This window comes from Panthera onca, chromosome C1 (genome assembly GCF_046562875.1).
Source record: "Panthera onca isolate mPanOnc1 chromosome C1, mPanOnc1 haplotype 2, whole genome shotgun sequence".
In the NCBI taxonomy this organism is placed as follows: Eukaryota; Metazoa; Chordata; class Mammalia; order Carnivora; family Felidae; genus Panthera; species Panthera onca.
The window spans coordinates 183,779,560-183,803,535 of NC_138346.1; the positions used below are offsets into that span (position 1 = coordinate 183,779,560).

The 23,976-nt window shown below is 56.7% G+C and overlaps 1 protein-coding gene and 1 long non-coding RNA gene across 2 annotated transcripts in view; one reads left to right on the forward strand and one right to left on the reverse strand.

Moving 5' to 3' along the window:
• TRABD2B (TraB domain containing 2B) overlaps window positions 1-23,287 on the forward strand; it is a 213,112-nt gene extending 189,825 nt beyond the window's left edge. The window contains exons 5-7 of the mRNA XM_060622699.3: window positions 10,706-10,796; window positions 13,887-14,156; window positions 22,808-23,287. Coding sequence (XP_060478682.1) covers window positions 10,706-10,796; window positions 13,887-14,156; window positions 22,808-23,027 — 581 coding nt within the window. The 3' untranslated portion in view covers window positions 23,028-23,287. The remainder of the gene's footprint in view (window positions 1-10,705; window positions 10,797-13,886; window positions 14,157-22,807) is intronic.
• On the reverse strand, window positions 1,411-4,881 carry LOC132671651 (uncharacterized). Its single transcript, XR_009607201.2, has 2 exons — window positions 4,255-4,881; window positions 1,411-1,827 (listed from the first exon to the last, which is right to left on the reverse strand). It is a non-coding gene; the product is annotated as an uncharacterized LOC132671651 (long non-coding RNA).
• Window positions 23,288-23,976: the final 689 nt, after the last annotated feature.

The following is a 23,976-nucleotide window of genomic DNA, read 5'->3' on the forward strand; positions in this document are numbered from 1 at the left end:
AAGGAGGGAGGAAGCTGGCAGACAAGTCATTTGCTAGTGGAAAAGTAACCTGATAGCTTTCTCATCAGAGCTCCGCTCTGTAAGGTAGCAGGTACAGGCATCTGCAGAGAAAGAAGAGGAAAGTGGAGGGTTCTTGGTTTCCAGAAAGAACGTTTGGCATGAACGCAAGCAAGACTGGCCATAAGAACTGGCATGGACGAGGGAGTCAAATAGCTTTCATCTCCTGGGACAGCTGGCATTGATTGATTGGTCGTGGCTGCCCGGAGTGTGATGGTATAAGGGGTGATAAAACCGAATCGGGGCTCAGCAGAGAAGAGGTCGCGATTGATTAGTGATGTGTGCCTGACCAGGAGTCGGGCACATGCCTGCCTTACATCTGTTCTGACTGCCTGGAACACAGACTGCTGGCTGGCATTTGAGGGCCCACGAACCCACGAACCCACAGTGGTCTCTAGTCATGGGTTGCAAGGTTTTCTACAGCAACGCTGAAGTGTAAATGTCAGTGCCGTCCCCCAGGCCTTCTCCTGACTTTATCCTAGTACCCACTGCTTCATGGGCATCCCAGGGTGTGTGAACCACTCCAGGGCAGGGTCCTTACCTCCTCAGAATCACCACCAGCTAGGGGATGTTCTGCAAAGACATGGTAGACCAAATCAGCCAGAATCAAGTTCATTATGTTTAGTCATTCCATTAGTCCCCCAGGCCTCAGAGGGATAGGGAGGTCTCAGTCCCAGGCACCAAAAGAAAATGACCATTTTGTCCCTAGCTCTAGGAATCTGGGCCTTCTTGAGATGTTTACTTATTGGCTATCCTGGAATCTGGGATAGAATAAGTAATGTAGGAGCTGGCAGAGCTGGGTTGGAGTACAAGCCAGACTCAAAGGTGGACTGGATAACCACTAGGGCCCGTTCACTGAAAACCCTAGAGCCGGTGGTAACCCGTACATTCCAGAATCCTAAAGTGCTCTGATCTGAGTATGGTTCTACCTTCTGACATTCCAAGCCCTTTGATCCTGTTGTTGGAAGGTTGGTGGCTCTAAGAACCCCACATTTTGCTTTGATTTGCTTCAGTCACTCTTGGATCCTTTGGGAGGGTTTTGGAGCAAAGAGCCTTCCAGCACCTGGAGATCCCTCCCTGTAGGGCGGCTGCCGCCTACACCCACGGGAAGCAGAGGTCCAGGCACAAAGCGAGATTGGAAGAGTTCTTGGGCGGGCTGTGTGAGCAGCAAAGACAGATGTGGTAGCTGCTGCCCCAGTGCCCGCACACCCAGCTCATCCGGCCTCCAGGCCGCTCAGCCTTTCTCACCCCAGCCCTCAGGCCCATACTCAGAAACACGCCGGGGGGCTGGGACACAGAAGCCGATTGGTGGTGAAGCCCCGGGCCTGAGAGAAGGAATGGGATCCCAATGCATCAAACACCAGTAACATCTTTTTTATTACTAACAGCAGCAATAGCTGTCTGCAGGGTGGTACGATCCTGCCTGAAGGACGTTCATATGACCTCTATGTCCTCAATTCCTCTTGGCGGGAGACAGGGTGGTATTTATTATTCCGTTCGGCAGATGGGTAAGTCGAGGTGCAGACGGGAAGTGAGAGAAACAGAAGCCGAGTGAAATGTTGGTCACGTTGATAGGTCATTCTTACTGATGGCCAGTCTCCTCCCCTCAAAATGAAAACTCCAGCTGCTGCTTGGGCCCTCTGCTCTGCTGAGAGTGCCCTTTTCCTCTTCTGCCTGGGCTTTCCACGACCTCGGAGCTGGGCTCTCACAGCCCTGCATGATTTCCTTATCACAGGTCTGCTTGTGCTGAGCACTCTGTCATCTCCCAGTCTAGAAGGGAAGGTAAGTCAGAGAAGCTTCCTGGAGGAGGTAGGAACCAGTTAAAACTTTCCCGCTGCAGGTCCAGCTGCCTTCCAGCTCCTCATCATCCCCATAGTCGTCAGGACAATACCCACACCCACCTCCCTCCCACCTGGGTCCTCCACGCCATAGCCTCATGAACAGAAGCTCTTTGGAGCTCGTGGCGGAGCATAGGAGAGCAGCCATGTCCCGTGTAGGGCCTTTTAAACCTTAAAAACACAGGATGCAATGAACAGGCAGCACACGCCCAGCCACTTTCTCCTCTCCCAGGGGCACGCCCACGGCCTGCCACATTCCCCTCACTGGAACACGAGGCCACAGCATCCGAAAGTGTTTCAGAATTTCCAACGGTGCTTCAAAGGGCCCTCCTCCCCACCATGTGCACATCTGGCAGCTGGCACGCCTCCTCAGGGCTGTGATCCTTGGCCAGAGTCACCCTTCATGTTTCAGCCAAGTGCAGCCAGCCAGCCAGAGGAACATCCCATCTGCTAGCCTGTCCCTAACCGGAGCCAACCCTGCCCTCTGGAATGGGGGAGAGAGGAGACTGGAGGACCTGTGTCCCAGGATGGACCTGTCGGTGAGCCAGGGTCTACGAACATCAGCCACGGGCTCGGCACTCTTGCCGGGCTGTGTGGGGAAGGCAGGAGGTGAAATGGCCTAGATAAAGAGCGTGGGCTTCAGAGCCAGTCTGCCTAAATTAGAAAGCTAGTGCTTCTCTGTAGAGGAAGTCTCCTGGGCAGACCAGGTACTTCACTTCTCTGATGTCAGATTTCTCCTCTCTAAATTGAGCCTGAGAGTCGGTGTGCTTGCACTTGTACTGGCCAGTACCTGGGGCAGCACCGTCACTGGATAATGTGACCTCTTGTTATTATGACTTGAGTCCTGGCCCCTCGGGGCCCACAGTCCCCCAGGGACAGGACTCCCCGCAGGAGACAGCAGGGCCATCATGGGGATGGGGGGGTGGCAGGGGGAGGCAGAAGTAGCCTCTGAGCCTCTGAGGACCCAGATTGGACACCGCACGGAGACCTCCAGAGCCGGCTTCAGCTCCAAGCAACAGTGAGGCTCAGGAGCAGCTTGGCCAACGGGAAGTTCTCCTGGGGTCCCGGGTGCTGTAACTCCAGGAAAGGAGCCTCTGGATGTTGTAGAGTTACCTTGGCCATAGCGAGCCCTGGGCCGGGCACCACCCCTGCAGTCACAGAACTCATTGCAGTCTCTGTCTCTGGGGCTCTCCCCCAGCGCCTCTTGGTGACCTTGAACCACTGCACAGCCACTGCTTGGGGCTAAGGCCGTGTCAGACCCCAGGAGGAAAGGCCTCCATGTCTGACCCGTCTCAGGGTTCCCAAGGCCTGGGACATGCCAAGAGGTCCCAGCAAGGGCTTGCAGAGGAGGAGCTGCTGGCTCCAGGCCCCTCAAGGTGCAGATTGACCTAAACCCCCAGGATTTATGCCCTTACTGATGGAGTGGGGTACAGGCACCAGGCTTCCTCACCTCTAAACAATATTAATTGAAAGAGGATCTGGTCCAAAGAGAATGAAAAGGCTCAAACCCTGGAGCTTTTAAAAGAACCAAGAGGATTGGCTTGCAGGCATGGGCCTGGTGGCGGGTGGGAGTGCATGCTTCTAAGAGGAAGTACACAACTGGGGGACGTCCTGAAGGGGACCCCCAAACTGGGCAACTGTCAGACAGGTGTCGGAGGCCCAGAAGCAGCTCCAACCCCAGAGGGAGCCTGCCCATGCCCAGGGAGCCCCGGCCTCATCAGCTGCCTCCATGAAGCGCCCTTTAAACAGACACGCTCCAAGCCATGGACAGGCTTAGGCAAACCCCGGTTCCGCCGCTTTCTGTCTGTATGACACTGGGCAGGTTCTGGTGGCCTCAGAAGGATCCTAGTAAGGTCGGGTGAGACTATGAATCAAAGAGTCTAATTCAGTCTGACTTTTAGAGAAATGGCAGGCGGGGGTGCTTTTCTTGGTATTTGTATCTATCCTCCCATTATTTAACAGCAGAGCTGAGCTGACCAGCTGAAGGCTCAGGGCTCTTTGTTGCTAACATCCTGGGTTCTGGCAACCTCCAGAGAGGAGCAGATGGCAAAGGGGGCAGAATCGGGTTCCACCCAGACACTCTCAGCTCCCTGGAGGGTGTCTGAATCCCCTCTGTGAAAGCCTGACAAGCACTCATTGCCTCTCTGCTTACACACCTCCAGGGATGGAACACTCGCTCCCTTACAGAACTGGACAGTTGCCTGGGAGAGTGTTCTTTGGGCCCAGCTGAAACCCGCCCCCTTAGTCTTGTCCTGCTGCTCCGACCCTCACCATCTCCCACCTCCCCTTTCACTTTATATTCCAACACCCGGAATCACTGGTGGTGGCCTGCACACCCACACCCTTTTTCCCTTTGTACCTGTGCATGTGCTATGTCCTCTGTCGTGAAAGCCCTTCCTTTTCAGCCCCATAGCCCCTGGTGGCCCTCCCTCGCTGCTGGGCTCTCACTGCCCTGTAAGGGTTTGCCTGCCTGTTCTCCCTCCCCTCCCTGCACTGTGACCTCCTCCGGGGTGGGGACCATGTGTCTCAGTTCCTGGCACAAGACTGGGTGCAGGGGAGGCGTCATCCTGGCCCTTACTGAACAGAAAATGCCCCCGCCCTGCCCTGGGCTGGCTGGTGAAACAGGAGAAAAAGGACCCAGCTCTGCCAGTTTCCCAGGCAGACCTTCCTTGGGAGATCAGAAGCCCTGTGGTACCCCCAGTGTCCATGAATCCCAAAGTCCCTCCATGCAGCCCTCCTGTCACACTTCCTCAGGAAAACAAACACCTCTGTCACTTGACATCCGGCCGGCTAATCCTGGAAGATAGATTAGCATTTGAAAGTTTCCCTTGCATTAATTTCAGACAGAACATAAATATGAGCTTGGGATCCCTCCTCCAGGAGGAAAATGCTGGAAACCCAGCGAGCTCACTGGAGAGAAAACGTGTACTGGTGGAGGGGAGCCCATGTTACTTCGGAACCTTTGGGGGAACATCTGGTTCTCCCCTCTGCCCGGCCCCCCAACATTGTCTCAAAATCACCTTGTTAATTGGTGTATTCTTCTTGCTAAGTGCTCACATGCCTTTCCCTCCGATCTGGTGAACCCTGCAGAGGCCACACGTGGTTGACAGCTCCCTGCCCCCTAATGTGACCTCAGGATCCCTTGCAGATGCTAATGCTTCGGAGCGAACGTATGAGAGCGTGCCGTGAGCTATGACATCTCCGGATGGAAGTGAGCTTGGCCTTTTACCAGCTGTGTGACCTGGGGCGAGTCCTTTCCTCTCTCTGAGCTCTCCTGTCCTTGTCTGGAAACTGTGGGGGTACCTCGACAGGTTCCCAAAAGGATGAAGTGAGATGACACGGGAGAACCACCGTGTACCCAGGAGACTCACTCAGTAGGACTTTGTATTCAGGTTATCAAATGATGGAATCGTAGAGGTGGGAAGACCCAGGGGACCATGTAGGGCAACTGAGGCACAGAGAGGGGAAGGACACTACCTGAGGTCACATAGCCAGTTGGGCTGTTGAGCCAGGTTCTGTCCTACCCCCAGATCAGGGTTCTTGGCTCTTGGTTCTTGGTAAATGGGGGCTGTCAGGCTGTGGCCAGCAATGGGTAAAGGCTAGATCCAGCCTGTGCTCTGTTTGCTGAGCCTTGTGCCCTGGCACACGCCTGCTTACACCTGGAAGAAGGGGAGCCTTTTCTCTGCACTAAAACGTCATGGGGCTGTGCCCATGAAGAGCAGGACACCTTCCCCGTTTGCTTATGAATGTCCCTCAAGTGGCACCCTCGCTTGTGGGCTTAGAGAGATAATCACCACACCAGCCCCACCTCCTCTAGCCCTGGCCTGCCCCCTCCCCACTCCATGTATGTCTCCTCAATCCCACTCATCCTGGGAGTCCTGGCTACATGAATTCCTCCTCCAGGAAGTCTTCCATGATATCCTCAGATCAGTCTCTCCTCTACCATGCATGCCCCTTGTTTTCATTTCTGGGTTCTTTTTCTCTTCTTTCCTCTTTCTTTCTCTCCTCTATCTCTGTCTCTTTGTATCTCTGCCCTTGTTTTTGTTTTCTTCTATCTCTTGCTTTCTGTCTCAGTGTCTCTCCTTTTTTCTCTCCCTCCTGATGTCTCTGTGTCTCTTACAGCCTATCTCCCAGCCCCTCTCTCCCCACTCTCATCTGTCTGTCCTCTGTTTCCTTGTGTCCTGGTGCTCTTTTCCTCTCTCTGTCTCTCCCTGAGGGTGTCTCTCTTCTCTCTCGGCCTCTGTAGCCTCTTCTCCCCTACTCTCTGTCTTTGTGGCTCTGTGTGCCCTACCCCCTCACTGTCCTCCCTCTCTTTCCTCCTCTCCTCACCCATGTAGCCTCTGCAGATGAAATGGAACGTGCCTTCCTGCAGAGAGCTGGCCAGAGAACAGCTGTCAGTGCTAGAAGTCGCTGCTGAGCAGTGGCCAGGAGACCCCAGGAGCCTGGGCAAGCCACGCAGGCTAAGCCCCAGTGCTTTGGGGCCCCTTTGGAAACTTTCCACACCTTCCCTGCAGGTTCCAGGATGGGTGTGGTGACTTTTTCAGGATTTGTGACCTTGGAGGCAAGCCTAAGCCCCGTCTGCCAGCGTCTGGGGACAGCAGGCACTGGGCCCTGACTCAGGCTGGTGCAAGGCCCAAGCTCCTGGGATTGGCAGAATCTGCAGGAGCATCACCAAGAGGCCAGGCGTTGGCGACAAGGGGAGGGGATCTGTGAGCTCAAGTCTTCTGGGGATAGAATGAGATCAGGGCAAGGATGTGGAGTAACAGGTTTTGTCATTCATTCATTCAGCAAACATTCGCCAAGCCGCCACTGTGTGCCAGACTTGGGCTTAGCGCTGGGGTCGAGGATGAATCAGGCATGGCTCCTGCCCTCAAAAAACTCACAGTCTCCCAAGTGGCTTGCTGGGAACACATTCTGACAGGGGCGGCTCTGGGGTATGGGAAGATCATTCCAGCTGCAGTGAGGTAACAAGGAAGACTGTGTCTGCAGTGGTTCCGGGCAGAAGCTGCTGGTGACCTGGGCTGGTCAAGCATGGTTAGGAGGAAAGATCAGGGGCACTCCAGTGATTGGATGAGGAGGGAGACGAAGAGTCGGGACACAGCCCATCCAACTTGGATAACAGAGCTCAGCTGAGACGCATCCCAGGAGGGGAGGGTGAGTTGGATTTTGTAGGCTCTGGCAGATGTCAGGTGGAGACGTGCAGGCTGCCCGTCAGACGGGCCTGGGCTAGGGCAGTAGTTCCAGAGTGGTCTGTGTTGTATGGTAATTGCAACCATATGGGTGCGTGATTTGTCCACAGATTGTGCGTGAGAAGAAGGCGATGGGGCCCCCACACTTACTGGGCAGGAGAAAGAGGAACCCACCGAGAAGGTGGGCACAGGGCAGTGGTAGGGCTATGGAGAGAAGCAGGATAGTGCAGTGTCATCGTGGGGTCCTGTGAAACTAGGCCCAGAGAGGGTGGGGTGGGGACCATGGTGGGACCCGGGCTTGGGAACCAATGGCTTGTGCCCGCAGTCCTGGGGCGCAGGCTGCTTGGGGAGGGTGCGTCCTGGCGCTGTGCAGGGAGCCACGTCCAGGAGGGGGACGGACACCGTCTCCTTGCCCTGCAGGGACGGAAGTGAAGGTGGGTGTGACTTGGAGAAGGAAAGATGGAATTTGAAAAACCTCATGGCTGATTGCTTCCAACTTCTCAAAGTGTCTGAAGTCTTCTGCTCACAGTAAGGGCTAGCACCGCTGAGGTTGAGGGGACGGACAGGGCGCTGACTGGACACTGAAACGCTGTCAGGCCGTGCTGGGGATCCAGCCACAGTTCTGTAAGGCTCAGGCCTTCAAGCACCCCCTCCGCCCACTCCAGGAACGTTGCTTTCAGAGTGGCTACACGGCCTCAGTAAATACTCAGTGCTGCTCCCGTGCCGCCGTCATGCTTCCCCTGGTGGTTCCTGAAATCCTCCGGCGGACTGCTGCTGGGCCTGGAGGCCCTGGCCTTTAAAGGGTCTCCGTGGAAGTGGGGAAGGAATCGCCTCTGCTGCCAGCAGTGAGTTCCAAGAACCGCTGGCAGGGAGTTCCTGCCACCCGTGTGCCAAAGGCCATCGTGCCCAGGCCCCCTTCCAGCTGCGTCACACTCCGGGGGCAGTCACGGGTGAGGATGACTCTGTGGCCCCACCGGGGACTGGCTTAGCTCGTCACTCTGGAGTGCACGCTGGGCTTTTCCAAAGGGCATTCGCTCCTCCTGCCTCATTAGGACCTTACAGCCCCACCAAACGGATGAATGCCGATTTGACACACAGGAAGACTGAAGCTGGGGGCAGGGAAGCCCACTTGCTCAGGAGATTCACAAACATGACAGGAGCTTGGGTCTCTGTCCTCGACAGGACTGGGTCAAGGCTGGAACCCTGGGAGGGGCTATTCATGCCTGTGTTGTCTGTGTGACTTCTATAGCCAGCTTCCCAAATGAGCCTCACTTATCCCCTAGCCTCACACATGCTGTTCCCCCTGGCTGTAACAGCCCCCCAGCCTGTGCCCGATTCTCATCCTCACCTGGCTAATTATCTTTTTTTTAATGTTTACTTATTTTTGAGAGAGAGAGAAAGACAGAGTGTGAGTGGGGCAGGGCAGAGACAGAGGGAGTGACAGAATCTGAAGCAGCTCCAGGCTCTGAGCTGTCAGCCCAGAGCCCGACGCGGGGCTCGAACTCACGGACCGTGAGATCATGACCTGAGCCAAAGTCAACCGATTGAGCCACCCAGGTGCCCCTCGCCTGGCTAATTCTTATCCCACCCTTCCGCTAGCAGTACCTCCTCCAGGAAGTCTTCCCTGACTTGAGGTTGTGCTTCCCTCTGCCTAGTACTTAACCCAGATCAAAAGACCTTGATTCTCGAGACGGAGTGGCTGGAACAGGTCCCCGTCTGTTCACCACTGGCTAGCACTAGATGTGCACTCGCTCAGTGTTTGTCAGATTAATGAACTGAGCAGGTAAAGAACAGGAGGGAGAGAGGGAAGAAGGGAGGGGTCTCCGAAGTCAAACAAAAGCCTTCTCCATAGAGTCTGAGAGCAGGGGTGCCGGCGGATCCCTCCCGTGTACACAGAGACATTGGGAGCATTTGAGCGTAATGGATTTGCCCGAGGTCTCAGAGTGAGCATGATGGGTCCTGGACTGGAACCCGGGTCTGTCACTCCCAGACCGGTAGTCTTTTGCGGTGATCCCAAGGTGGATTCCAGGCACCATGGCGGGCCAGTGAGGGACATGAAGGCGGCCCAGAGGTGTGCAGGGCCATCCGGCAGAGCGCTGCAGGCTCTGCCCTCTGTCCACCCGCTCTGCGGTCCCAGCCTCGCTTCCTCCATGCCGGAGCCTCTCCGTTCCCGCGCAGCTTGTCCACTGTCTGTTCTCCTCAGACCTCCCTGGGGCTGTCAACATGCTGACCTTCTGGCTCCCCACCTGTCACCACCTGTCACAGGCGATTAGAGTAATGGTACAGGGATCTCTCCCCAGGTTCTGGAGCGAATGGGGAGTGGAGGAGAATGTGCCGCCCACGTGAGTGGGGCTGCATGGCAGGCACACGGGCTAGGAGGCTGTAAGGGGCCACTGCCACTCTGCCCGGATTGAACAGGTGGGGAGACTGAGGCCCGGGGAGGAGGAGGGGCTTGCCAGCATGCCGACTCCCAGCAGTTACCGCCTCCACTCACTCGGCCTCCCGAGGACTCTTCCTAACCAGAGTCTAGGAGAGCCTTCACTGTGTTCCTAGACCTCACGCCCACGTCCTGCTGCAGTAGAGCCATTTCTGGGCTCATCTGGGGCTGTGGGTCTCTGCATTCTGAGCGATCGGCACAAGGCTGGTCACAGAGCAAATGCACCATAAACTTTAGTTGAGTGAATGATTTGTGGGTTGCGTGAGATGAAGACCCCCGTCTCCCCCACCCCCCAACACACACACACACACACACACACACACACACACACAGCAGGGCCACCTCTGTGGTGTTCCGCTCTCTGTTTGGACCTCTTCTGTGCCACTGCCACCGCTGGACCCTGTAACCATTGCAACCATTTGCTGCTCTCTCCCTCCCCAGCATCTTACACCTTGTGAGTCTTCTGGGGCCACCCCAGGGCCTGGGTTGAAATATGTGGTCTTTAAATGTTGGATCAGAGGTGAACAAATGAATCCACGAAAGCCCGGGTCCAGCCGACGCTGAGAGAACAGTGGAGCCTGGTGAGGAGACAGTCATGAATATGCAGAACCCACCCCCGTGCTAACGAAGGGCACCTCAAGTTGCTGGTGGAACTCACAAAGATGAGCCACAGACCTGTTGAAGGCTTGAGGGCTTCCTGGAGGAGGTTTTCTCAGAGCTGGGCCTTACACGACCACTGTAGGCTGACACAGGCTTAATTCACTTTATTTTGCTGGTATAAAACTTGCGGTGACCGCAGCCAGAGCGTGGGTCCTCTGCACAAAGACTGTGCTGTGGATGTTGTTACAGCCTGGGGCTGGGGTCAGCTTAATGGCACGATGCAACGTGAAACACTTGTGAACCTTTGCTACTGTGCCAGCCACTCTTCCCGTGGGCCTCGCAACAACCCTGAAGGCCGCTATCACCATCATTCCCACTTTACAGCTGGGAATGGGGCACAGAAACTGGGCCTGGGGAGGTACCACTGGTAGGCAGCAGAGCCAGGATTTGGACCCAGGCAGGGTGGCTCCAGCACAACTTCCAGCTACACTGCACTGCCCTTGGTGTAGGCCACTGGCCTGAGGCTGTCCTGGTTGCTGCCGACTCGGCAGGTGGCTGAGCCCACTCTGTCCCTTGTGTTCCAGGTCATTTTCTGGGAAACAACACAGTCATTGATGTCCTCCGGCAGGCGGGGCTGGAGGTGGAGCACACGCCCGCAGGGCAGACCATCCACAGGTAAGCAGCTGAGGCATTGGGGGCACGCACCCGGCTGGCCTGCTGCCACCATCCATGAACCGTGCCCGACCCCGTGCTGCGTGGCCAGCCTGCACCCAGCCTTTCTGCTCGGGCCTGCGGGGCAAGCTGTGAAGAAGCCTTGCAGGGACCGGCCTTCACCAGGCAGCCAAGAGTGGAGGGGCCGGGCTGGAGGTGGGGGGACCGAGAAGGAAGCTGGTGTGCAATCTCGGCAACCTGGGGGAGGTGAGGTTGAGGGGTGGGGCAGTGGGAACAGGAGGAGGGGTAGGTTCTGAGCTGCTCAGCATTTAGGGCCAGGTGAGTGGGTGGGGTGGAAGGACTCTGTGGGACTCCTAGAGACCTGGGGATGCCCAGCCCTGCCCACACCCGGTCACCTTTTTCTGACCACACCTCTTGGGGGGCCCTCCCACCCCTGACTTTCCCACCAAGGTACACCTACTCCACTCAAATAGCCATTAGTGGCCATCCTTTTCCTCGGAAGGGTTCCTGTCCCCACCCTAGGCTGGGACTAGGTGCTCAGGGGTCAGCTGGGTCCACTTGTGGTCCACGGTGCCAGGGCAAGCATGACAAGGTGTCAGCACACTCTGGGCAGCTCCGGGGTAGGAGGGTGTTTCTCTGCAGCCTGCCCTCCAACTGTTACGCAGGAACCTTCTTCGCTGGCCCCCCAAGGGCGACCACAGAGCGATTTCAGCCCCAGTCTCTGGCGTTACAAGAACTCGAGTCAGAAAGAAGCTTGAATGGTCACAGTGAATCTTTATACACCGGGCTCTAAGCCCTTTTAGCTCATTAAATCCTCACAAGAGCTCTATGAGGTAGAACGTGGAGTACCCCCATCTTAAAATTGAGGAACTTGAGGCCCAGAGAGGTGACGTCACTTGCAGGACACACGGCTTCTGTCACTGCAGCTGGGCTCTAGAGTCTTCCTCAGCTCCTAACTACTCCCTGTCCCCTCCCTGGGCGCCAGAGGGGGTGGATGTGCTCGGAACACCTAAGGCTTTCCTCCTTGCTCTGCACAGACGAGGCTTGGGGCCCCCCAGAGCTTTGAGCCTCCGGCCTCCTAGCTCTGGGCCAGCACTCTGCTCTCCCGTCTCCATGGCCCTTCTAGAGGAACTTAAAAACTCCCTCACGTTGGACTCCTTCCTCTTTTGATCATCTGAGTCAACCGGACGAGACTGATGAACATTTGAGTGCGGCACAAATCCGGTCTGCCCTGGGTCAGGGCAGGGGTGTGTTGGAGGAGTGAGGCATCCAAGGCAGCCTTGGGGACAAGGCACTCCTCATGCTCCCCTTCACAGGCCCAAGGACTTCACCTTGAAGCTCATTGTGTCTTTCCAGGCCAGGCAGGGCGGGCAAACGGGCCGGCGCTGCTGCCTCGACTCCTATTCATCTCAGAGCCCAGGCATCAGAGGAAGGTCCCCCGCCTCTCCCGCCTCCCCGCCCGGCCCTGCTCCGAGGGCTCTCAGCCCCAGGCTCCAGCGCACGCCGAAATCCTGCGGGTGGGGCGAGGAGCTGGGATGCTGGGGAGGCCCCAACAATAAAAGCCATCATCGGCCACAGGTGCTTCCTGGACCCATCTTTTTGTCCGCCTGTTTTGAATTATCTCCCCAGCAGCTGCAGCATCTCCTGGGCCCTGGGAATCTGGGCTTGCTGTGGGGGCTGGGGATGGACAGGCTGAGCTGATGGCCTTCCCCTCTCATGGAGAGAGAAGCCCCTCACCCCATTGTGTGTGGGGGGGTAGAAGAGAACAGGTTTCTCGCCGCCTCGGGTGCCGCCTCGCCCTTCTACTCCCTATACCACGCCCAGCCCTCTGCCAGGGTCTGAGGTCCTCCCGAGGGAGTCCATCTGGGCCCCAGAGAGGAAAGAATAAAAGGGAGAGGAGCAGAGGCTGTTCCCAGGTTAAGAGACCTATGTGTATAGCACTGCATGGAAAGTGAATTACACACACACACACACACACACACACACACACACACCCCTAATCAGTGCTTTAGTGCCTGCTACAGCCAAGTCCATGTGCTTATAGGCCAATATCAAAGAACGGCTTGTTGTGTGCCAGGCACTGTGTTAGGACCTCATCTCATTTGTCCTCATGACGATCTTACGAAGCGCGTGTTGTGACTACTCCCATCTCACAGCTGCCTGCCGCTTGAGACGACTATGTCACCTGCCCTTGGTCACACGGCCTGTAAGCCATAGAGCCAGCATGTGAACCCACGTCTGTCCACCTCTAGCTGGAGCTCTGACCTGCTTAACACTGTTCTGCCTCCCCAGAAAGATGCTCAGGGAATAGCTGTTGAATGCACAGATGGCTGGTTGTGTGAATGATACAAACCACCGCATTAATATTTTATAATTTTTAGTTAATACTGTTAACTACTAAAAACAGTTCCACAGCTTACTATTTGCCAGGCACTGTTCGCAAGGCTTTGCCTGTGGTAACTTAGGAGACCCTCATGCTGCCCCTCGGAAGCGCAGGCTGTAGCGCCCCCATTCTGCAGAGACGGAGATGAGGCACAGTGAAGTCAGGTCACTTGCCCCAAGCCCCTCAGCCAGAGCCTGTGGAATGAAAGACCCCGAAGAAGACGAGATAGGCCCCCAGGGCCTGCCCACAGCTCACTCCCTCACCTCCTACTAGCCTGGACTCAGGTGTCACCCTGCACTGACCAGAAGCACCCCCCCGCCAGCCTAGCAGCCTCCACCTTCAAGCTCCCTCTCCTGCCCTCCCCAGCGGCTCCCACAATCTGACATCCTTATTCTCCAGCTCTCACTTCAGTGTGAGCTCGAAGAGAACAGGGACGTGATTTGGTGACCGCTTCTGCCCAATTTCTAGAAAGGTCCCTGGTGCAGGGCAGGTGCCCAGGAGACATTTATTGAGCCGATCAAAGAAAGAATGGGTCAAAACTCCATCTCTGGACATGAGACAGTGGTTTCCCTGGGTTCCTCTCGCCGGGCCCACCAGGGGCACCCAGCCTTTCCCCTGCTGTGACAACCTTCTCACCGGGCTGCACTCCCTGTCGTACGTGACTGACACAATCCCACACGTGCACCTCACATGCTGTTGCCCCTTTCCAGCCCTGCCGCCCGGAGTCCCGCACCTCCACCCGAGGGGACCTCGGCAAGCCCGGCCCCGGTGACCCCAGCCGCCGCCCTCCCCGCAGTACCCTCAGCGACCCCCACCGTCCCACCTGAGGAGGAGGACCCAGCCCTGTCCCCACACCTCCTGCTCCCCGACAGCCTCAGCCAGCTGGAGGAATTTGGGCGGCAGAAGAAGTGGCACAAGAGGCAGAACAAACACCAGCGGCCGCGACAGTTCAATGACCTCTGGGTCCGCATCGAGGACAGGTGAGCGGGGGGAGGGGCAGGCCTGTCAGGAGCCGCGCATCTCTCCGGGTCAGCCCGGGGCACCCTCTCATCCCGGGCCCTGCTCGGAGGAAGTGAGCCATGTGGGTGCTTGGGTGGAAACTTCTGGGATAACTTGACTCACCCCCCGATTCACAAAGTCTCTTCCTGTTCATCCGTCAGGGTCTACAGAGTATGCTCACATATGATTTTTCATTTGTATTCTCAAAATGAGAGCAAGCACACTTGTCTGCATTTTAAAGGCAAGGAGATAGAAACTTCCTTCAGGTGCGGTAGACAAAAGCCTGCTTTCCCCTTAACTCCATTTGTCCCATGGGCCAGAAGGTGAAACTGGGAGAAGATACATCGAAACGTCATAAGCTCCCTGCGCCTGGAAGGTCTTAGTGGCCGACACCCTGGCAGGGAGGCTGCAGAGGGCCTCACTCTGCCAGAAAGAGATGGCAGGTGACGACGGACAGCCTTACTGCCGTGGGCTGTCTCTCAGGAGGGGAAGGGGAATCTGTGATAAATGATGTCAAATATGGGCAGGTGCAGAAATCATCCTGCTGTGCAGATAGGTATCTGTCCCCTGCCTGTGTTCTTCTGCCACCCCTGTGCCACCTTCTCAGCCTGTCTGTTTCCAAAGCTCCTGACGGAACCAGGATACTGTCTCCCAATTTCCACCAAAGACTCAGTATAGAGCAGTCTCCCTAGATTCTGCTTTGGGGTAGGAATCTCCATATGTAATGAGCAGTGTCACCAGAACACCCCGGCTGTCCCAGGGAGTGGTCATCAGTGAAGGTCAGAGTCCTACCCCCCGTGGTAGCCCAGCCCTGGACATCGTACCCCAGCAGTGGGCCCTTGCAGACTCCAAGTCTCACCTGAACCCTAAAGATCATCCTCCAGGATTTCCCCAGAATGCCCAGAATCATCTGGGATACTTATAAACAAACAAATGCCCAGGCCCCACTGCAGACCTCATAAACTTGCACCTGCAGGGCATGGGCTGGCAAGCTGAGCGTTGAGTCTGCACTTGGTTGAATGTGTGCCGCAGAGTCTTTGCAGCAGCTTTGGGAAACGTAGACCCAGTTCTGCGTTTACAGATGGTGAACCAAGGCCAGGTTGGGGACGGGGGGCTTGTCCAAGGTCACATAAGCAATCGGGGGCTGCCTCCTGCACTGTCTACTTCACGGTCCTCCTGCAGGCAGGTCTCTGAGTCATCGACAAAAGGTTGACATGTCCAGTCCACTGTCTTAAAGTTTTGGATGTGCACTGTTCTGAAAAGACTTCCAGCAAGTAAGAGTGGAGGCCACTGCTCCTTTGGGCCATTGGTTTCAAAGTGTCTGACTTGGGTTACTGGGAAATGTACTTCCACAGAGCCCTGGCCAGCCTGTCCCACCGAAGGCAGAGGCACTGCTATGGCTAGATTAGCCGTGACGTTTGGCTCGTGTGCCCAGCGTGGGCGCCCCCTCCAAACCAGGATCAGGGGCGTGGGGTTACGTCAGAGGGCCACTTCTTCCGTGCTGAGGAGCACTCACAGGCTGCCAGGAAGGAGCAGGGCCAGTGCTGGAGCTGGCAGCACATAAAAAGCTCCAATCAGAGGGTTACTCCGGGCCCTCGACAACCTGCAGGGGTGACTGAGAGACCCAGCCAGTGGCGGACCCAGCCCAGGAGGGGACAGGAGGCTGGCTGTCAGCTCCAGCAACTGACCCCCCAGCGCTAACCACTTCTGAAAGCTAAATTTCGGCAAACGACTCCAAACAGTTTCCTTTTCACAACATGTAGCTCTGAAACACAGAGCCCAGTTTCAGTATAAGAAAATAGCTTTTCTTTGGCAAGAGGGAGCCCTTTCTCCCACCTAACAGGTAAATTGTGGCTGGATAACTCTCTTCCATCTTGTTGGGTTGGAGAAGGAAGTTTCCCCGGAAGGGCACCCTGCTTGAGCTCCTCAATGCTTCTTAGGCAAGCAGGCCCTGAGCTTCTGTCACTCCCAGGGGACTCACCCCATCCTCCTAGGCTTTCCAAGTTTCCAGCTCTCTGAGAGGGAACAGAGGACAGCTCTCCGAGGGGGGGACCTAAAGCCCATTCGTGGCCATTCTAACAAAACCATTCTCCTTGGAGCTGTGATTCCGTTCTGAATTCTCTCATTTTCTTGCCCCCAAATCTGGCTGGTGCCATCCATCACCTCTCCCAACTCATGCTACACCCGTGACCCGGCAGCAGGACCCCTGCCCAAGGGCACTGCCCCAGCAGCCTGGGATTCTCCAGTGCTGCCTACCACTGCCCAGTGAGCTTTCTGCCGCCCAGCCTGGACACAGAGCATCGGCTCCCTCCGGCCTGCAGCTGCCTCTCCTGCAGGCCCTGTCCTCACTGAGCTGTGTGCTGCCCCTCAGTCGGCCGTGCCCAGCCCATCTCCCACCTATGCCGTTGCTTTTCTCTCTGGGTGGGGGAGGCACGAGGCTCTTACAACCCTCATGTCCCCAGTCTTGTCAGTAGTCCTGGAAGTAAGCTTTGTTTGACAAAAAAGGAAACTGAGGCCCAATGAGGTCAGGTAACGCCCAAAACCCACACAGCAAGTGAGCTGTGGAGTCAGAACCCACAACCCAGGTCTGTCTAATGCTAAGGGTCACATTCGCCCATGGCCACACAAATACCCCACCCTTGCCTGGCAAACATCCCCATCCTCACTGGCTGAAGTGTCCCTTCTCTCCTCTCCCACAACCCACAGTTCCTGCAGGTGCCCCAGTCTTAGCACAGTCACACAGGCTGCAAATCCTCACTTGTGTCCCAAGGCCCGGAGGCCGGGAGGCACCAGATCTGGGCTGGACTTCTGTGGCCACCGGGGGCCTCGTGAGGGTTTGTTGACCGCATGCCTGAGTGAGACAAGGAGGGAGAGAACTGGGGGTAGAGGCTGGCCAGACCACCACCTGGAATGAGCTCCCCCCCACTCACCCCTCATTACCCAAGACGTAAACACACGGGAGGAAGTTTAGAGAAGCAGCAGCCCTGGCAGGGTGATTAATGAGGACCCTGTGGAAGGGGCCAAGTGCATGTCTGCAGATGGCTGTACAGCAGGGGCACAGAACTCTCAAGAACCCCACATCTAAGGGCCACGAGGGGGGACAGCAGTTCAGGGTTCATTCCCATGCTGGCTGTGTGCCTACATACTGCCCCAATGAGAAATGAGACTTGTGACAGTCCTCAGTCTCTCTATCTCTTTTAAATATTTATTTATTTATTTACTTATTTATTTATTTATTTGGGGGTGGGGTGGGGAGGGGAAGAGAGAGAGAGAGAGAGAGAAAGAGAGAGAGAGAGAGAGAGAGAGAGAGAGAGAGAATCCCAAGCAGGCTCTGCACTGTCAGCGTGGAACCTACACGGGACTCTATCCCACAAACCGTGAGATCACGACCTGAGCTGAAATCAAGAGTCAGGTGCTTAACCAGTGGAGCCACCCAGGTGTCCCCTCGGTCTCTCTTTTTGTGCAGTGAGGGCCTTGACTGGGTCCATGATGGTCATGGCAGCCCCGCTGCTCCCCCAGCCCACGGCTGGGGTATGTGCGCGTATGATGGGGTTAGAGGGCTGGATAAACAAGGGGACAGAGTGCTGGATGGAAGGACAGTCATGAGGAGGTGGGTGCAGGGAAGTGTTGGGCATGGCCAGAAGCGAGGCGCAGTGGGAATCAGTACTGACCCAGAGTCCTGTGGGTGCACCATGCAGGGGCAGGGGGTACAAGACACACACACACACACACACACACACACACACACACACACACACACAGAGCGTGTCGTTGTCTTTCTGGGCCTCACTTTCCCCGAACTTTGAGCAGATGGCCAGGGTCCCCTGGAAGAGGAAGACCCCTCTCTGGTCTGCCCAGGGGACATCCTGCCTGAGGCTCCCCAGCTACACTTTCTCTTAGCAAAGCCAGGCCTTCTCCCAGGGGGCTCCAGGGTGCTGGTGTCTCTGTGTGGGGCCGGAATGCTATGGGATTCGAGGTGGAATCCCACCCATGGGGGATTCTCTTCCCCCATGAGAAATGGGAAGCAGGACCGCTTCGTGCATAAAAGCACAGACAAATTCAGGCAGAACAGGCTTCAGACCCCGGCCCTTCCTTGTGCTTGCTTTGAGGATTAGAGAGTAAACAAGATGATGCTTATAGAATGGTAAGCTGGCCCCAGACCCCTGGTGACACTTGGTGACAGTTGTCCCCAGAGTTGCTGGTGGGACTCTCAGTCTGGTCTAAGATGCCACTCTCCCTCTCTCCTCCCTCCCCGACAGGAGCTGCTCGTGGGCCCTTCGCACGTCTTAGGTTTCAAACATAAGTGGGTGCTGCCCACTCCCCCGCTTGACAGGAGCACACTGGCCACGTGCCGGTTACCCAGCCCCGTGTTGAGAGCTGGTGGGGACAAAAACAGAAAAAGTCTCAGGTCGTGGCCAGGCAGGGACGGCTCCCTAACACGCTGTGGCTGAATTAGCCCTGGAGCCCCAGTCAGTTTTCCTGCACCTGCGAAGGGATTGGTCCGCCAGGGCTGTGGGGAGGACAAGGGCATTCCCAGCAGAGGGGGCCATGAGGGCAAAGGCGTGGAGGCTGGCATGGGCTTCGGACATTGGGATATCAGGCAGCAGGCAGACCTGTCGCTTCAGGTCTCCGACCTGCTTGGCCCGGAGAGGCTGAGGCCAGACCGGAGTTGCCGTGGGGTCTCCTCCGGGTGGACCACAGGGAGAGCTGCACCCTCAGGCAGCAGGATAGCCTATCAGGTGGGTCCCCCTCACCCAAGGCCCATCTCCACACTGTCTCCCTGGAAGCCTCTGAGGAGGTCACCTAGGGCACAGCCAGCAGTCCCTAGTATTGGAAAGAAAGCCACAGCCTCTGAGACTCCCAGAACCCAGCCCCAGATGGCTCTTCAAGACCTTCTAAGTACACGGATTGGCCTCCTACTCCAGGTAGCCCTCTGGAGGGGCCTCAGTGGGCAGACAGCTGACACCATCGCAGGCACCGGCCCTCCTTTTCTGTGCTTTATACCCTGAACTTCTGCCTAAGATCTCACTTCTAGCTTCTGCTACTAGAAAACATTTTAACGTCCGTGGGTCTGTACCTGCTCCTTCATTGTACACGTGGGGAAACTGAGGCCTTGAGGACAGGACTTGCCCCACGCCACGTGGCACACAGGGACATAGGGCAAGCTAGAACAGGGCTTCAGCCTTCCTCCCAAGCAGCGGGGCCCTTCCCCACATGAGGGGCCCTGTCGGCTCAGAGCAGACTCGGCCCCTTGGTGCCAGCCGTCTGCGGAGCCTGGGAACACTCTCAGAGTGTTTGCTTTGGCTTTGAGGCCACTTTGCCATGAGACGCTCTTCCCCTGCACGGGCCTGGGGGCGTGGGGGGATCTGGACTGGGGGACTGAGCTTTGTGAGCAGAGTGGGCTCGGAAGGTGGGGGCATTTGGAGGGGCTTTCCGCACCCCCCCCCCCAACTCCGTTTCCCTGGGACTCCTTCCAAGCAATAAAACCCCCGCTCAGGCTCCAAGGGGGAGTGTGCATCTTTGGTTTTAAAAGTGTGAAAGCAAATGCCTTTGGGCGCCTTTCGAGACGGTTTTCATAACTCCCACTTGGCCTTCCCTCTGATGGCGGGGCTGCCTGCGGCCAGCCTGGGCCCCCAGTTCCAGGCACCCCAAGTGGCACATAGCCTCCTCTCCTGAGGCCAAGCCTCCTAGCCTCCTGGCTGCTCAAGCCGAAAGGATGGGGCAGCCGCTAGGAAGGGACCATCATGGACGCTTTGCGTAGCGCGCAGGGGTTTTCTTTGCATTAGAAGAGAAAGGGAGGGAAGGGGCTAAGGTAATGGCTCGAGGCCACGGGAGGCCTCACCTCCCACCCTGGCAGGCCTCCACGCACAGGTTTTCCAGGTCTCAGCAGGAGGCAGCACGCAAGCTCCTGTGCCCTCCAGGCACCTCTGTATCCTAATCCCCTTCAGGCTGTCTCTTCACCTTAGAAATGGGGATAATGAGATGACACGTGTACAGCATCACAGTGTCTGCTGGCTCAGGGGAGGCACTTCACAAAGGGAAGACGCTGGTAGTGGGAGAGGCAGACACAAGCATGCTAATAACGGCGCCAAAGGTGGCCAGTGCCACGTAGCGTGCCCACCGCGTGCCAGGCGCTGCTGTGAGCGCCTCGCGTACGGAAGCCCGCGCAAGCCTCCCGTGCACACATAGTTACCTGCGGGTGACACAGCGGGATCAGTGGGACACGTTCGAGGTTTGGTGGGCAACTCCCCGGGGCCTCCACGGCGGGGGGGGGGGGGGGGGGGGAGGGCACTGGGCCAGGCCTTCGAAGGTGGACCGGAAATGACCGTCGATGCGACCGCAGAGGGTGGTGTGTGCTGGCAGAGCCCGGAAAGCTGAGGCCGGCCGGCACCAGATGGTGCGAGGTCTGGGGGCTCTGCAGGCTGCTACAGGTGGGCATCACCCCAGATGTTGTGGGTTATGAGGGACATTCAAAGCCTCCTGGTCTGCCCTCCTCTCCTGTTCCACAGGCACACCGTCTATCCAGGAGCATCTTCCTTCTGTGCATGGGGCATATGACACACTCTTGTTCCCTCCTTTTCTGATGGCTGCTCTGGGAGTTTCTAAAGACTGAGGAACACACATGGCGGCTGTAGCCACCAGGTCGAGGAGAGCCTCGTGTGAGGATGTGGCATGTTCTTGTGGCTGGAGCATGACCAGGAGCAGAGAAGGAGGACGGGCCGGGGAGCGAGGACCTCCTCCTTGACCGAGGGCATGTGGATGCCCGTTCCCAGAGCAGAGGCCCCAGCCCTGAGGCCGAGCCAGGCTGTGTAAGAGACGTCCAGCCGGGATGGCAGTGGGGCTGGACCATGGTGGTGATGATTACAGAGCTCACATGATGCAGCGACCCTGTCCTAGCACATGGAAGCGCAGGCCCCGGCAAGGCAGGGGGTTCCCTGCTCACGCAGCAAGTGAGCGGCATACTGGGCAGGGGCAGTAAGCTCTGGAAAGGGGGCCGTGTCACGCAGGGGAGAGGCTGCCCGCACCACAGACACCCGGGGAGGGGCAAGCCTCCTGCCAGCGCATCAAGTGCTGGGGGGCACCTACTGTGTGCCCAGTTCAGATCCCAGCCTTGCTGTGAGTCCTGGAGCACATTACTTAACCTCTTCGTGCCTCGGTTTCTTCGTAAGTAACGCAGGGATTAGATCGGACCTGCCTCGTAGTGTTGCCATGAGAATTAGAGGTTAATGTGTGCAAAGCGCTGGCACAGAGCTGCCGCCAGCCAGGGTAAGTACTTCTCTGACCGCCAGGAGCACCCTTAGCCAAGTGCAAGCTCGACTCTGACTTCACAGCTGGCTGCTGTCACTTCCCCCGGGAGGCTTTCCTGGCCCTGCCCTGCATGGGGCCCCTGTGCTGTGATGGAACTTGCTGGATCCTCTCTCTGCCTCCCCTGCCAGGGCTCCACTAGAGGAGGTGTGGGCCCAACGCCCCTGGGGCCTCACCTCTTTCTTCATCCTGGAGGCTTCTCCCGCTGTGGCTTCTCTTTGTTATGCCTCTGTCCTTATCTTTCCTTGACCCCTCTCTTACTCAGTCCCCTCCCTCTCTTTGTTCATCATCTCCTATTTCTCTCTTTCCGGAACTTGAGCAGATCACCTGGCCCTGCCCTTCCCTCCACTTCCTGGTGACACCCGGCCCCGGCCTCAGCCGGCCTGTTTGTTCTGTACTTAATCTCTCTTTATTTCTCCGTCTCTCCCTCCCTCTCTTTTTCATAGGTTCTCTTCAGCCAACAATCTCACCCATTGCCTCCAAAACCGGATTCTATGTTTATAAGTCCGTGAAGGATCACACCTTTCACTAAGACTCCCTGTGTTTGTGTAAAAGGCAGCTGACCCAGGGCTCCTTCCCAGGGGGTGCTGCCCCCTCCCCCTGGGACCTGGTGCCATCTATCCCTGAGCCCCAGCTTTCTCATCTGGTGAAGGGGGTGATGAGCCCCACTGTGAAGGTTTGTTTTGAGGCCAGAGAGACTCTCCATAACTGGTAGCTGTGATCACCAGGGCCGGGAGATGGTGGGGTTTGGGGGTGTTTTGTTTCCTGTTTATCTCCGGCGGGAGGGGAGGGCGCAGGACGGCACCTGAGGACACAGGTGTGGAAGCTGATTGCCCCAGTGGGACCCCAGACCCAGCTCCTTCACGGCACTTTCATTCTTTCTGCCCTGGAACCCATCTCAGGCTGTTACCCGTGAGGCCTCAGGAACCCAGCTGGCTGGCTGTGTGGCTCTGGGCCACTCACTTTCCCTGCCCGGCCCCTTGTCTCCTTCTCCATTTTCTGAGAAGAAAACAGAGGGGCGTCTGGGTGGCTCAATTGGTTAAGCATCCGACTCAATTTCGGCTCAGGTCATGATCTCATGGTTTGTGAGATTGAGTCCCACATCGGGCTCTGTGCTGACAGCACAGAGCCTACTTGAGATTCTCTCTCTCTCTCTCTCTCTCTCTCTCTCTCAAAATAAATGAAAAAACACTAAAAACTAATAATAAATAAATACATAACATGAGAAGAGAACAGATTCACTGTCGCCTCCGAACCCAAGGCCAGATCCCAGGATGAGGCTACTGACAGGTGACTCCATGGTTCTCTGCTCTCTGTCTCCCTCCAGCACGGCCGCCTCGCCACCCCCGCTGCCCCTGCAGCCCACGCACAGCTCCGGGACCGCAGGGCCACCCTTGCAGCTCTCAGAGCGGCTTCAGCAGCAGGAAGAGCAGGGGCCCACCGGCAGCTCAGCGCCCCACTGCCTACAGTCTGCCCTGGGCCTCCTCCTTGCCATCCTGGCCAGCATCACAGCCTCCCTCCTTCTGCACACCCTCGGGCCCTCCTGACCTTGGTCACCAGTGCAGAGAAGCCAGAGAAACCACAGGAGGGTCTGCGGCCACACCCCACTGCCCGTGCCACCACCTCCAGGGTGCCCGACACCATGGGCAGTCCAGACGGGATCCGTTAGAACATTAGAGCTTTATCGTACCCGAGTTACATCTTCTTTTTTGTAGAAGGATCTTAATTTCCCATAGTGCTATGGGGCTCTTTTGTAAAATATGTGTCCATATTAAAAAAGAAAAATGTATTTATTCTACCGATAAAACTATTTTTATGTGGCCTATGTTAACCCTTTAATTAGCCCCAACACCAACCCAGGAAGGGAACCCAGGCTGTCAGGACACCTGCAATCTCATGCAGACCGTGGCTTTTAACCGGCTTGCTCCTAGATCGGCAGAAGCCTCCAGTGCCTCGGCTTGGCTTCTCCCGCCACGGGGTCCTCAGAGAGAGGGGCAGGCAGACAGGCTTAGCTTTTGTGAAGCTGGATTGGGGAGCCAGAGATGTGAACGCCGACGATCCTTCCCTCCCGTGGATGCATCCTAGGGTGGGAAGATACTTTAGGAAAAGAATGCTGCTATTTTGAAAACCCTGAGTGTCTGTGAACTGGCCCTCCAGAGTTCTTGGTAAGTGTTTTGACCAAAGCACAGGAGGAGGGGAGGGATGTTGGCGCTGAGGGAGGTCATCCCCCAGCCCTATGTGTCAAATGGTTACATTGAGATCCAAAGAGAGGAAGGTGGTTGCCCAAGGTCATGCAGCAAGTGGGAGGTCCAGGATGTGAATCCAGACCTCTCTGTTCTGGCATCATTCATCTTCGGTAAGCTTGGCTTACAGAAGAACCTGTTGGAGTCATAGCCAAACAGAGTGAGCTGGGCCAAAGGACAGGAGTGGGCATAGTAGGGACAGGGGCTCTAGGAGTCACATGGTAATAATAACCCTAATGAAGGCCACCATTTA